The sequence below is a fragment of the Leptonychotes weddellii genome, chromosome 6 (genome assembly GCF_054177405.1).
Source record: "Leptonychotes weddellii isolate Sample4059 chromosome 6, ASM5417740v2, whole genome shotgun sequence".
Taxonomy (NCBI): domain Eukaryota; kingdom Metazoa; phylum Chordata; class Mammalia; order Carnivora; family Phocidae; genus Leptonychotes; species Leptonychotes weddellii.
In genome coordinates this window covers 71,452,484-71,465,733 of record NC_138374.1, presented here as the reverse complement: position 1 = coordinate 71,465,733, position 13,250 = coordinate 71,452,484, and the positions used below count along the sequence as shown (strand labels likewise).

Genomic DNA, 13,250 nt, shown 5'->3' with positions numbered 1-13,250 from the left:
TGGGTATTGAGGAGGGCACATTCTGCATGGAGCACTGGGTGTTATGCACAAACAGTGAATCATGGAACACTTCATCTAAAACTAATGATGTAATGTATGGGGATTAACATAAGAATAAAAAATAAATAAATAAATATAAAAAAACACATCATGAAGAAGCAAAAGATCATAATGTAGGACAATCTATTAGATACCGTGGTTTCTTAAACAAATAGCCTGGAAATGAGGGTGATAGGAGGAGAAATGTTATATATTAAGTATAACTTAAGAGATTAATAAACCAGGGGTGCCTGGGTGGCTCAGTCAGTTAAGCATCTGCCTTTAGCTCAGGTTATGATCTTGGGGTCCTGGGATCAAACCCCTCAGCCAGCTCTCTGCTCAGCGGGGAGTCTGCTTATCGAACCTCTCCCTCTCCCTCTGCTGCTCCCCACTCTCGCACACTCTTTCTCTCTCTCTGATAAATAAAATCTTTAAAAAAAGAGAGATTAATAAACCAAATGCTATATACAGAACTTGTTTGGACTCTGATACAACAAACTCACCGTGAAAAAGTATTTTTTAGATAATCAGTAACATGTGAACATAGACTGGGTATTAAATGAAATTAAGAAGTTATGGTCAATTTTGTTAGATATGAGAGTGACCTTCTGGTAAGTAGAAGAAAAAATATTTTTATTTGTTAGAGAAATATGCTGAAGTTTTATAAGAGAAATAGTCCAGCTCGACACCACCCCCACCCCATAAAATGTGAAGGAAGAGATGAAACACAACTGGTGAGCTGTTTATACTTTCTGAAGCTGAATGATGAAATATGCAGCAATTATTGTACTATTCTCCATATTTGTAGGTTTCAATTTTCCATAATAATTTTTTTTCTAAGGTCTCAAGAAGTTCAACGACAGTCTAAGCTTGGCATCACGATCGCATTCTCATGATGTCCCTACCATGGTGGAGGCACAGAATGAATGATACCTATAGGAGAAGATGATCAGACTCCTCTGGGTGGGCTTCATGGCAAACAACCAGGAGGAAACAGCATATTTCCCACAGGACCCCAATAAATTTTGTGCAAAAAATGGACATTGAGATATGAATTAGTTAATTCAAAGAAAATAAAATCCCTCCAAAAATGAGATTTCTTTTCGATAACCTTTAAAGTATTCTCTTATTCACAAAAGCATTTCTTGAAATAGAAAGTATTCATTTATGTAAATATTAAGTAAATATTCATAGAGAGAAAAACTCACTGCTCCTACTTTTTGCAATAACCTCTCTAATACATGGAAACAGTCGTCTTCTGCCTTGATTTAAAACTGGCACTACCAAATTCCTAAATTATATTATGATTCCTTTCTAGCTTTGTCTCCATGTAAAGAAAGACTCTATACTGACATGTCTCTCATTTGCTGCAGAGCTTATAATACTTGCATAATAGATTGGAGGTGAAAAAACCCAATTTAGTTCAATAAGAACTGAGAATAAACATGCATAATTATATTTGTCCTGATTCTGTCACCTTATAAATATATGTAATAGATATTCATAGTCTCACCCACAACCCATAAAAGATCAATTCCCAAAATTATGGAATGTTTATTCTCCATAAAATTTTAGTTAGAGCTTCATCAAAGCTGATTCATTTGGCTTTTTATGATATATAAATTAGTTTTAAAATTTACTGTAGCCTTTGACAGTGACAGATGACACTCATAGACAACCAAAGACAGATGAGACCAGTTACCATAAAATGACCATATTATCCAAAAGAGTAAAGAACAGATACAATTACTATGTCTCCTAAACTGGAAGGCACCCAACAATCTCTTTTGGTGGGTGTCTATAGGGTGGAAATTAATCCATTGGCCATTGTATTCACTTCCCAGGACTGCCATAACAAAATGCCACACACTGGGTGGTTTAAACAACAGTAATTTTTTGGCTCACTGTTCTGGAGGCTGGAAGTCCAAGATCAAAGGGTCAGCAGGTTGGTTTGTTCACAGCACTCAGGTCTCTGCTTTTTGTTCACATTGCGTTTTCCTTGTCTGCATCTCTTTAATAAAGATACACATCATATTGGATACTGTCCTCTACCATGACCTAATCTTAACTAGTTACATTTGCAATGACCTTATTTCCAAATAAGGTCACATTTGAGGTACTAGGTGTTAGGAACTTCAATCATTGTTTTGGGGGACATGATTCAACCCATAATAGCCAAAGAGTCAAAAAATAGAAAGACGTCACCATACCATTTTCCCCAGGTCAGTCAGTAAAGATCTGCTTTCTGATTTTATGCAAATATGTTGACATTTATCCTAGCCGCAGTAGAAGAAAGTGTCTCAATCATAGCCTTTGAGGAGACTACAATCAGTATAGTAGTTAGAATACAAGTTTCTTCTGTTCTAACAGTGATGTGAATAGTAAAAGATGAGATGGGGGTTTCTTCCCCCCTCAGTTAATCATCTGAAATGAAGCAGTCAAGGAATGATTTGACTCTCAGGGACTAGCAAGGACCCAGACATCTTTTATAGGATGGCCATCCTTGACATGGAGCTTCCATCTCTAGACTCAAGATGGCTGCTCCGGCTCTTGCCACCTTGTCTGTTACTAGGAAGGAAACTGGATAAGGGAGTGTATGACTATCTCTTCTGAGGGCACAAGTAGGGAAATAGAACATACTACATCTATCTTCCCACTGAACAGAACTTGGTTGGCTATTCCCAGTTGCCAGATTCCGTCCTGGGATACACCCAGGCTGAGAAATGGAGCCCTGTCCCTGGGACCAATGCAAACTCTCAATATGGATGGGAGAGCAGATACAGAATGGCCACTAACTGCCTCTACCACATCCCACCAACCCCGTAGATAACCACACTACCTCTTGCATATGCCTTCCACATTCTTAAGAAGTTGCGCCTCTCAAGTGTTAAAGGCTTAACTCAATTCTTAACCATTTTAGTTTCTCTACAACTTTATCTCTAATTGACCTTTTGGGAGTTCTCTCTTCCTACTCTCCAAATTCTACTAATTGTTCTTCATAGCAATAGTATTTTCTGGTCCTCCTTCTCCTCCCCCTCCCTAAAAGTATGTGTTCCCCACAGGCCTGTCATCCAGGCTCTTTCTACTTCTTTGTCCTTCTTGCAAGTCATCAACTTCCTTGATTTCTGCTATTGGATTGAAATGGATGCTTCCCGGATCTCTCTGTTTTGCCCTACTTTCTTTGCAAAAGCTGAGCTCCCCATTTCTCACTATGCACTGGACTTTGCTGCCTGGACACTTTGTCAAGTCTCAGGCACCCAAACCCAGATTTGCCTTCATCCATCTGCAACCCTCTTCCTTTTACTCTGGTGCTTATTTCTACTGTTACTGTCACCCAAACGACATTTCAGGGGTTTTTTTTTTGTTTGTTTGTTTTTTAAAGATTTTATTTATTTATTTGACAGAGAGAGACACAGTGAGAGAGGGAACACAAGCAGGGGGAGTGGGAAAGGGAGAAGCAGCCTTCCGCAGAGCAAGGAGCCTGATGCGGGGCTCGATTCCAGGACCCTGGTATCATGACCTGAGCCGAAGGCAGATGCTTAACGACTGAGCCACCCAGGTACCCGGACATTTCAGGGTTTTACATTTTTAAAACTTTCTTCCCCTCCCCATCCCATCAATCAGTAAGGCATGACCATTTTAACTGTAGAGTTTCATACACTCCCATGTTCTGACCCATTCCTGAAGCTGCTTCTGGTTCCGGTTCTGACCTCCACTGTCTCTCAGTCTACACAACTCTCAGAGCCTCAGTTGTCATGCATTCTAACTCTTCCTACGCTAACATCAGAGATGCCAAAAGATCAGGAAAAGCATAATGTCTCCTGGGCAAATGATGGATTCAGTTCACAATGGAGAATTTTTTTAATTTCCTACTCTTCTAGATATTTATATGCATCATCTTACATAATACTCAGTGACAGCTAAGTTAATTAACAGCTAACTAAATAAATTAAGCATATTCCATATGCCAGACCCTCTGCCAACAACTCTACCTTACTCTAATCTCACAAACTAATAATGTAAGTGCTTTCGTTGTTCTCATTCATATATTAGGAAATAGAGATGCATTAAGAAACTGAAGCTTTAAGAAACTGAGTAAATTACTCAGGGTTGGAGATTGGATAAATGGTAGAACTAAGATTTGAACCAACTGGTCTCCAGAATTTGTTTCCTATTAGTTTTCCAATGAGCTTTCTCTCTTAACCATTAAATTCTACAACCCCATATCAATCATAGAAGGGCATTATTGTTATACCATTTTATAAACCAGGGATGCTCATTAACCCTCCCAAGGTCACAGACATAATTCAATCCAAGTTGACCAGACTTTAAAAACCTAGGTTCTTTCTTTCACATTATACAACTTCTCACTTATGTCCCATGGTTAAAAGCTACCCCTTAGTCTCCCTGAGATAGTTTACATCTGTGGACTTGAGGCTAAGAGAAACTGATAAAAGAGTGGCAATTGGTCAGCACAACATCCACAGCTTCAGAAAGACATTCAAAGTACATACTCTCCTCATTGTGGTGGTGCCAACTTTATAAAATCATACCAGCCAGTTTATTGAAATTCCACTTAGGATGTTGTGGGTCCATGTTGGACTTTTTTCCAAAGTTACAATGGCTGGGATGTTAAGTTCTGATATTCATTGGCTTACACTGGTCTTGTATAGAATAAGGAAGCTCCAAGAGAGCAGAGAATATGGTCATGTCAATCTTTCCTGAGAGTGGGGATTCAGAGAGTGGGGTGGCAGGTTTGTTTTCTTCTGTTAGTATTAAGCCAATATCCCAGGTTTCTGATTGCTCATTATCCTAAAACACAGCCAAAAAAAAAAAAAATGAACAGAGGCTCAGTCTCTGATAACTTGAAATTATGCAGACCAAAGTAACTTTGAAGTATATGTGGGTGGGTCAGTTTTTTAGTAGTAATAAGTACTTATAAGATGTAGCTTGGAACTCTGGACTCCATCTAAAGGGAGAGAGTGGTCTTTATGGGCTATACTCACCCACTTAGTAGGCATGAAAAAAGCAAAAGAAAATCAAGATTTGGAAACATGAGATAGACAGAAGCAAAAGAAGTCTTAATAAATCCAATTCCAAGAAATGGTTACAGCCTATGAAGACAGAAAGTTGATACCCAATGTCACTGGAGACTGGGAACCAAAATCAGTTTCCTTAGTTCTAAAAGATGTGTCTTATTAGTTTAGCAAAGGGAAAATACATTCAAGTGCATTCATGTTATAAGTGAAGGGTCTTAAGGGGGGAAATGCTAATATGAATATAACACCAAATTGTTATTTATGAAGGTGAAGTTCAGGGCTCCATCTCTGACCATCATTCTTCCCTTGCACTGTAACTACAGGCTTGATTAAACTATCTGATATTCCCCCTACATAAAAAGTGTAGTCATCCTGCATCCATGCATTTAGACACACACACACACACACACACACACACACACACACACACCCCATTACCTTTCTTCTAGCTAATATCCTTTGGGTCTTAGCTTAGATGTTATTTCCCCCCAGGAAGCCTCCTGTAATATCCCCCAAACCCTATAAGGTGCCATCTTTAACAGCCTAAACAGCTGCAGTCTGGGTCACTCTGTACAGAATGGCCTGTCTACCTGTCTGCTTCTTCCATTAAGACTCGAAGTTCCTTGATGGCAAGAACTTGCTGCCTTGATCATTACTGTATCCTTAGGGGGTAGCACAGTGCCCACAAAGTATTTAGGTGCTCCGTGTAAATTTGCTGAATGAACACATAGATTTTGCAGTTTAGAGAGCAAGTCCTGTTGCCATCAATGTTCCAAGATGTGTTCTTTCCTGAAACAGATTGGCTAAGATAAAAGGAGTGCCGATTATATCAAAGAGCTGTTAAGTTGGCTCTGCAGTTAGTATCGCTTGCCTATCATGGTAACGGGAATGCTGGTCACAAAGAGTCTGTTGACCCTCTTACCAAAGAGCTACTTGCACCACCTCTTTCTCCCTGCTGATCAGAACCTTACTCCCCGTCCAGAGGCAGAAAATGCCAAATATTCTGTTTCTCAGGCTCCCTTGCAGCTATGTGACCCAATTGTAGACAAGGAAATGTAAGGGGGGTTCCACTTGGGTTTCTACTAAATATTTTTTACCTTCTAAAAAGGGATTCTGTGAACTCTCCTCTTCCTTCTTGCTGCTGGAAGACATGAAGTAGCTCTCTTTAGACTGAGGTGACAAGCCTGACAATTAAAGTTAGTATGTTAAGAAAAAAAAAGCCAGTGACATCATGGAATGGTTGTGGGAAACCTGACTTTGTCACCTTAGGATTTACTGCTATGTGTGATTGTTAGTGTCTTTAGCATTTGGACCCCTGTTGATCAGGAATATTTTGTTACTTACAGGTGAACACAGTCTAACTAATCATGTAAGAAACATGCAAAGTTTCCTCTGTGGCATCATGATATTCCAAAGCCAGTATAAGCTGGCAGGTGGGATTAGGATACCCAGGAGCAAAAATCATTATTGGAAGAACTAAAGACATGAAAGGATCATCTAATGATGAAATCTTTTGGCTAAAGATGAAATCCATGTGCTTCTATTAAAGAAAGACAGTGTGTTTGCCTACATTGGAGGAGAAGCCTGAGAGGGTAAATCGGAGAAGGACATTCACAAGCATGTTCCTTCTTCATGTCTTTGTTCAGTATTGGCTCATGAAACAATTTTACAGATAACTACCTGCCTAGGAAATTCTCATTTGCCCTAGTAGTAAAAAATGCTCAAAAACCGTATGTATTTTCCAGCAATAAATTTTTGGAGGGCCAGAAGGAACCGATGAAGGGGACCCCTTATGTTTGGGTGGTTACTTACAGACGCCATTCACATCACTTCCCAGCCTGACCCACATGGAATCCAGCACCATTCATTCCTTCTCTTAGGAAAAAAAGTCATCATTTGCCTGCATCCCTTCTCAACAGAACATACTTTCCCAATGGTACCTATTAATTTATTATTAAATATGATATTGCATATTCGCAATTTTATATAATACTCATTGAAAAATATAGAGGGATCATTCGGTACTTTCTGAGAAAGTCACAACATCCTTCAAACCAGAGTGGACAGATGACAACAAACAGAACACAGACACTTTGACACGAGACACAAGATCTCCTGCAGACGCCTTCTCCCACCAACCACACTCCTTTTTCCCCGTGTTCTCCAGCAATTTCGGGAGCTTTCGCCACACAGTTTGGCTCCAAAGAACCACTCCCAGCAGCAGGCTACAAACACAGCTGGGATGTAGGTTTGTATATTCACAGGTCAGTTCTGCCTCTTTGTGGTGTTGCTAATGCAGGAGTGAATAGCTATGGATCTGGTCTTATTTTCCCATACAAACCACAGAAATGGAACTGTGTGGGTTGGAAGAGACGGCAGCGAGTGAGCAAACAGGTTTCTGTGGGTCATTTGGGGCCAGGAGTATTGGTGGACTGAGGGCAGGTGCAGAAGGCTCAGCACCAAGGCAATGCCGTGTCTGGCTTGGCAGAGTTGCAAGTAACCGACAGGAAATCACATACCCACTGGAGAGCCTCAGTGGGAGGCATGGAGGTAGTGAAAAATAATTCAAAAGCTCCTCTGAATCATGAGAAAAACTTTTTAAAATCTGATCATCCATTCTAATGTCATTTATCTGCCTAAGGTCAACTACTTTCAGAATTCCCTGCTCCTGGAAGCCTCTGAACTGTTAACACTAAACATTGTACGTCTTTAGGGAAAATGATCACTACTCTTTGGAATCCCGATTAGCTAATTCTCCAGCAGTGAACTCCCAGAGAACCAGAACCCTGGTCCTTCAAAGAGTGTCCCAGGTTCATTCCAATGCGATATAGCGTGTTTAGTCATACATAAGTGAGCACTAGGATTATTGTTCTTAATATCATTACTATTTTCAAGCCTTAAAGTTTGTTTATGAAATAAAGGGTGATTTTTTTCCCCTAAAATGTGAAAGCTTTTATGTACATAAAAAAGCATGACTTGGCTTTTGGAAATTTACTGGGTAGCCTGGGAGCTAGCACCTCATTAACTTGGATAATTTTAAATGGAATTGGTATCTTCTGAGCAATCAAAGTCAAACTGTCATATCTCATTCTTCCAGACACCGGGCTGGGTATTTCATAATGCCCAAAAAATAACTACGAAAACAGCTTTTTCCAAATGGTCTGGAGCCTCTTTCCCCCAAAATTAAAGCACCCAACCCCGATTATATTTAAGATAGGACTCGGAGATTACTGCTTTTTAAATGTCTTCCAGAATTTATATACTGAATTTATATACTGAATTTTCTCCTTCAAAATAGTCCCCTTTTGACACTTACACATTCATCCCAAATATGATCACAATAATTGTCAAGGCCAGGCACCAGTACAATACTGGGTATGTAGGTTTTAATAAATATTCTGTGATTGAACGAGTCCATGAGTGAGTGATAAAAGAACAGATAAATGAATTTAGAGCTTACCCTTCGAGAACCCCCTTCCAATCCAGTAACACTTTTGTTTTAAATATCTAGACTAATGGCAAAGCTTGTGTTTTGGGGGTGAATGTGATTAGTGAAAACAGTCAAAATCACTTAGAACCAGTCTTGGGGAATAGGAGACACAATTCGGGGGGATAAGGGCAGTTAGGGAACACAAGGCATGATCAAAATATTACAGGTCTGACTTTCTTGTGATTGGCCTCAGAAGGCAATGCCAGAAATAATTTACCAGCATTAACAGCTCTGGATCAGGTACATCGACTCCAGGGTAATGGCTTTGAGAGGCTATGCTCAAGATAGAATAGTCAGCATGCTAATCTCCACACTAATTTTCTCTAATTGGGCATATACATTTATGGTCAGTGTTTATATAATATATATTTAAGTGTGATGGGGGCAGGGGGTAAGGGGAGGTCCTGGAGCCTTTGTTAATCTCAAATCCACGAAACTTCATTGTTCCCATCTGCAAAAGAAAGAATCAAAGTCTGCGATCTCTTTAAACTTTCCCAGAACTAACATTCAATAATTCTATACATAAATAGGTGTACCATTGTTCACATATCTCCAAGCACTCTCACTCACTCACTTTTCAGAGGCTTCATATTGAGGGGATGTGTTCCTTCAAATAGCCGCAAGGCCCTGAGGGAAGTCATGCATTAGGGTCTAGACCATCAGGGGTGCGAAGCTCCTAGAGCAAGGCGAATGGGACCCACATACACACACACCCCTCTGTCCCACTCACAGTAAACTATCTGTCCCCCAACAGGGACAATTATTGAAGTCATCATCACAGTTTACATTCATGTGAAATCATTTTTATAAATTATAGAGTGTGGCCGCTCTTTCAATGAACTATCAACTCTTCATGAAGTTTCAATGAACTTCAACTCTTCATACTACTTCAAAGGTAGAGGAAGTGCTTTCAAATGGAAGGATGACGACCGGCTTGAGAAAGTCCTGCTTCTGATTGTGTCCAAAGTATCTTATTCTGTAGCTTCCAGGCTGGGCAGTGTCTGGAATATACCATTGGATGGTGGCATTGCTGTGACCCAGCAGTCCCTTGTGCCAATAGAAACTGTTGGTAGAAAACAAACAAGCCAGCCAAGTTTTACTCTTAAAAATGTGTGATTAGAAAAATGAATGAGTATTCAGGGAGTACCTACCCTAACCGAGGCACTATCCTGGACATTGGGAGTGCAGCAATGAACAAAACAGAGTCCACGATCTCTTTAAACTTTCCCAGAACTAACATTCAATAATTCTATACATAAATAGGTGTACCATTGTTCACAAATAATATTCACTTTCTAGAAGAGATCCTTTAGGAAATAGCCATTTGTAGAAATAGTTTTACTTGTTCTACCTTTCTAACTACCAAACACTATCCACCCCGGGGAGCCTCCCTCACCTGATACTCAGAATACAGGATGTCTCTTGCGTAAGAACTGCTAGAACATTCCTTTTGCCCTTGTCATCCTCTGTGTCGACTGATACTGAAACTCCCATCTAGATTCATTTGTTAAAAGTATGTATTTAATGAGTGCCCATGCCAGACTCTATTCTAGAGGTCTGAGGATACGGTAGTGAGCAAGACAGACATGGCCCAAGGTTCCATGGAGCGTATGCCCCCCTGGGGCAGGGTGGGAAGAAAGGTAATAAACAAGAAATCGACAAATGATCTTAAAAGTGCTAAGTGAAATGAACCAAGTGAGGCAGAGGTATCTCTAGGGAGATGTTATTTAAATGGAACCCACACATGCTCAGAGGAAAGATTTCCTGAATGGAGGAAAAGAGATGCAAAGTGGCTTCAGTGGGAAAGCACAAGGTGCAGCGGAGGAACAGAACATTCTGGTAGGATCAGAGTGGGGTGAGGTGTGGCACAGTGCTTGAGTTTACAGAAATAGAGTCAGCTCACAGCAGTCCTTGCAGACCACCACAAGGAGTTCGGATACTCCGCTAGGTAAGTGAGATACAAGGGGCTAACTGACTGATGTCCCCAGTGGTGTAGAGAGTCAGTGCTCTGGGCAGAGAGGGTATTCATGACAGAGATACTCCTGCTGGTGAACAGGACGGAGGCCTATCCATGTCCTCCGTGTTCACTGCTATTCTGATTTGGGGCTTTAAAAAAAAAATCATAGTTTTCTATTATCTGTATAATCTTGTTTTAACAATAAATATAAATTTATTATTTGTTTAAAAATGACCTATGCCCTAGAGTCCTAAAGATCAGAGGAAAATGTATGCCCATATTTACGTGTGATTATCAAAGGGGCCACACTATGGTCAAACTTCGATTTTCAGTTAGCCATGGGAAGCAAACCCACACGCAACCCATCACTTAGTTTAAGACGATCCAAAGTAGACACAAATTGGCAAAACCTTTGCCCGCTTGTTGTGCGGTGTGAAATGCTATACGCTTGGGAGCAGAAACATTTTCTTATTTTGGACACATTTTCAAATCTTCCAAATAAGCTTTTGGTTCAAATGAAGAACCATCAACGTGTACATGCATGATATATTTTGCGTATAGACTCGTGATTTTCCCAGAAGGAGCATCAGGCTCTACAGAGCGATCGCAACACCTCCACACCAGCATGTCTTTCATCCAGTTTGCAGGAAGGCTAGCCAGTCTTTAGGGGTAATGTCTGCAGCCATAGAAGAAAGCAAAACTAACAGATGTTTACAAAAATGGAGGCCATAACCTCATTAGCACCTAATCTTCCAGAAGCGCACACCACATTGTTTTGCAGAAAAACAGAATCAAAATGAAGTCTAATAAATCAACTAAATATGGCCAGAAGTCTCCTTGGGAATTTGCTATCATTAATATCATGCATTGAGCCAGGCTTCCCATTTGTCTTCCCTGCATTACTAACCAACTGTTGTCAAGGCTTGAAAGACAAAATATCCAACAGACATGCTCACCGAGTCTCCCAGGAGGCATCATTATGCACTATTTGCCATGTTGCTGATGCAGCTGCGTATTTCTCGACAGTGAGGAAGGTCTGATGGGTCTGAAATGCAATTAATATAACTGATGAGACCCTGCACAGTCATAGAAGGAACTTGTCTGCAAATACGTCCCTTGTGGACTATAGGCCAACCTGCCAATACCTTGTGTGAAAATATATTAGAATTTCATCCAAATTCTTAGGTGCTTCTCTTTACATTCTAGGCAATGTCTTCAGAATGCTAATTTATCCAGGCTATTACACACCATGACTTTTTTTTTTTTTTTTAGAAAACTGAATGATCATAATTTTGGAGCTGATAGCAAATTTTACAAACGGGGGCAGAGAAGAGATAGAATAAAACTTGAGATGTTTAAAAAGGCATAAGCCAAACCTTTTCATGACATGTTTATTGATCTATATTCCAAGACTTTCTCTAGTCACCTCAAGACTTGGGAGGGAAAATGAGAGAGTTTCTTCATCTTTCCTTCTCTGAGTAAATGAATTATGAGTAAATATACCTCCCAAGTGAAAGAATTGAAAAGGATGCATAAATCTTCCCTGTCCCTAGGGTGCTAAAAGTAATCCCTATATTTTGTCATAATGGATTCCTAGAAAGCACATCAAAAGCAGGTTTTATTTTTCCCATTGGAAAATTGCTATAATAATTCAATTCAGACTAAGAATTCCGTGTCAAATAAAGCACAGATTTGAATAATATAACAAATTAAAAGACACAGAGGCCAGAAATCTCCAATTTTCCTCAAAAATCTTTAGATTGTGGGCTCTTACGGGCAGGACTTGTGTCTGATTCACTTTTATCCATTACAGCCCTTTATACCTGTCACTTACAGGTGTTCAGTTAAAACTCTGCTGAATGGATCACTCACTTACACCTGGGCCATGGGATTATTTAAAACTCTACTCAACGGATAGGTTATATTCAATAAAGTTTTCATGATGATGGTGACTTGTAAAGAGAAGGGTTTCCAGCCATTTAGGGCAGAGTGACATCAGAGTGGCGGTAGATGGAGTAGGAGATTGGGTGAACCCTCAGGGACAGGTCTAGAGTGTAGACCAGAGAACAAGTCTAGGCCACTGTGTTTGTGAACTATGTGACTATCCTTTCCCGCCTCCCAACCCTAATCTCTACCTGATGCACAATTAGTTAATACAAGTTACTTAAGCTTTCTAGGCTTGGTTTTCTCATCTGTAAAATGGGGACAATAAAATGTAAGCCAATGGATAGTAGGGAGAATTAAATGAGATTGATGTAATAATGTATGTAAAGCGCTTCACCAGGTGCCTACAAAGAGTAGGCATCTTCGATAAATAGTGGTAAGGATTACCAACAATAAAAGGGAGTGGAAATTGTATGCCAAGTCCCAGAGCACTATTAGAAATCAATTCTACTCTCGTTACAGTGCTTTAAGCATTTTGTTCTCCTGTTTCTGCAAGGCAGTAACGAGGATGGTATTTCTCCAGCCTAAGGACATCAAAGGACAGCTAATCCTGCAGTTTTGCCATAACGCTTTGATAGCTTCAGAAAACAATGCTATAAACATGCAAATATTATGGCATAGTTTGACTGCCTAGAGAAATTATTTCCAACAGGTGCATGTTGACTTTCCAAGCAGTAGAACATTTTTCCCCAGTGTCATATTTGACAATGTCATATTGCCACAATTGTATCAGAGCACTAATGATATTTCAACGAACAGAAATGGAAGGTTCATTTGGGAG

At 40.0% G+C, this 13,250-nt stretch overlaps 1 protein-coding gene across 3 annotated transcripts in view; it reads right to left on the bottom strand.

Annotated features, from left to right (window-relative positions):
- Positions 1–8,442: 8,442 nt before the first annotated feature.
- The window catches only part of ASAH2 (N-acylsphingosine amidohydrolase 2), a 92,375-nt gene continuing 87,567 nt past the window's right edge, over positions 8,443–13,250 (bottom strand). For all 3 annotated transcript variants that reach the window (XM_081824399.1, XM_081824398.1, XM_081824400.1), the window contains 2 exons: positions 11,482–11,570; positions 8,443–9,631 (listed from right to left, as the gene is read on the bottom strand). In XM_081824399.1, coding sequence (XP_081680525.1) covers positions 9,448–9,631; positions 11,482–11,570 — 273 coding nt within the window. In that variant the 3' untranslated portion in view covers positions 8,443–9,447. The remainder of the gene's footprint in view (positions 9,632–11,481; positions 11,571–13,250) is intronic.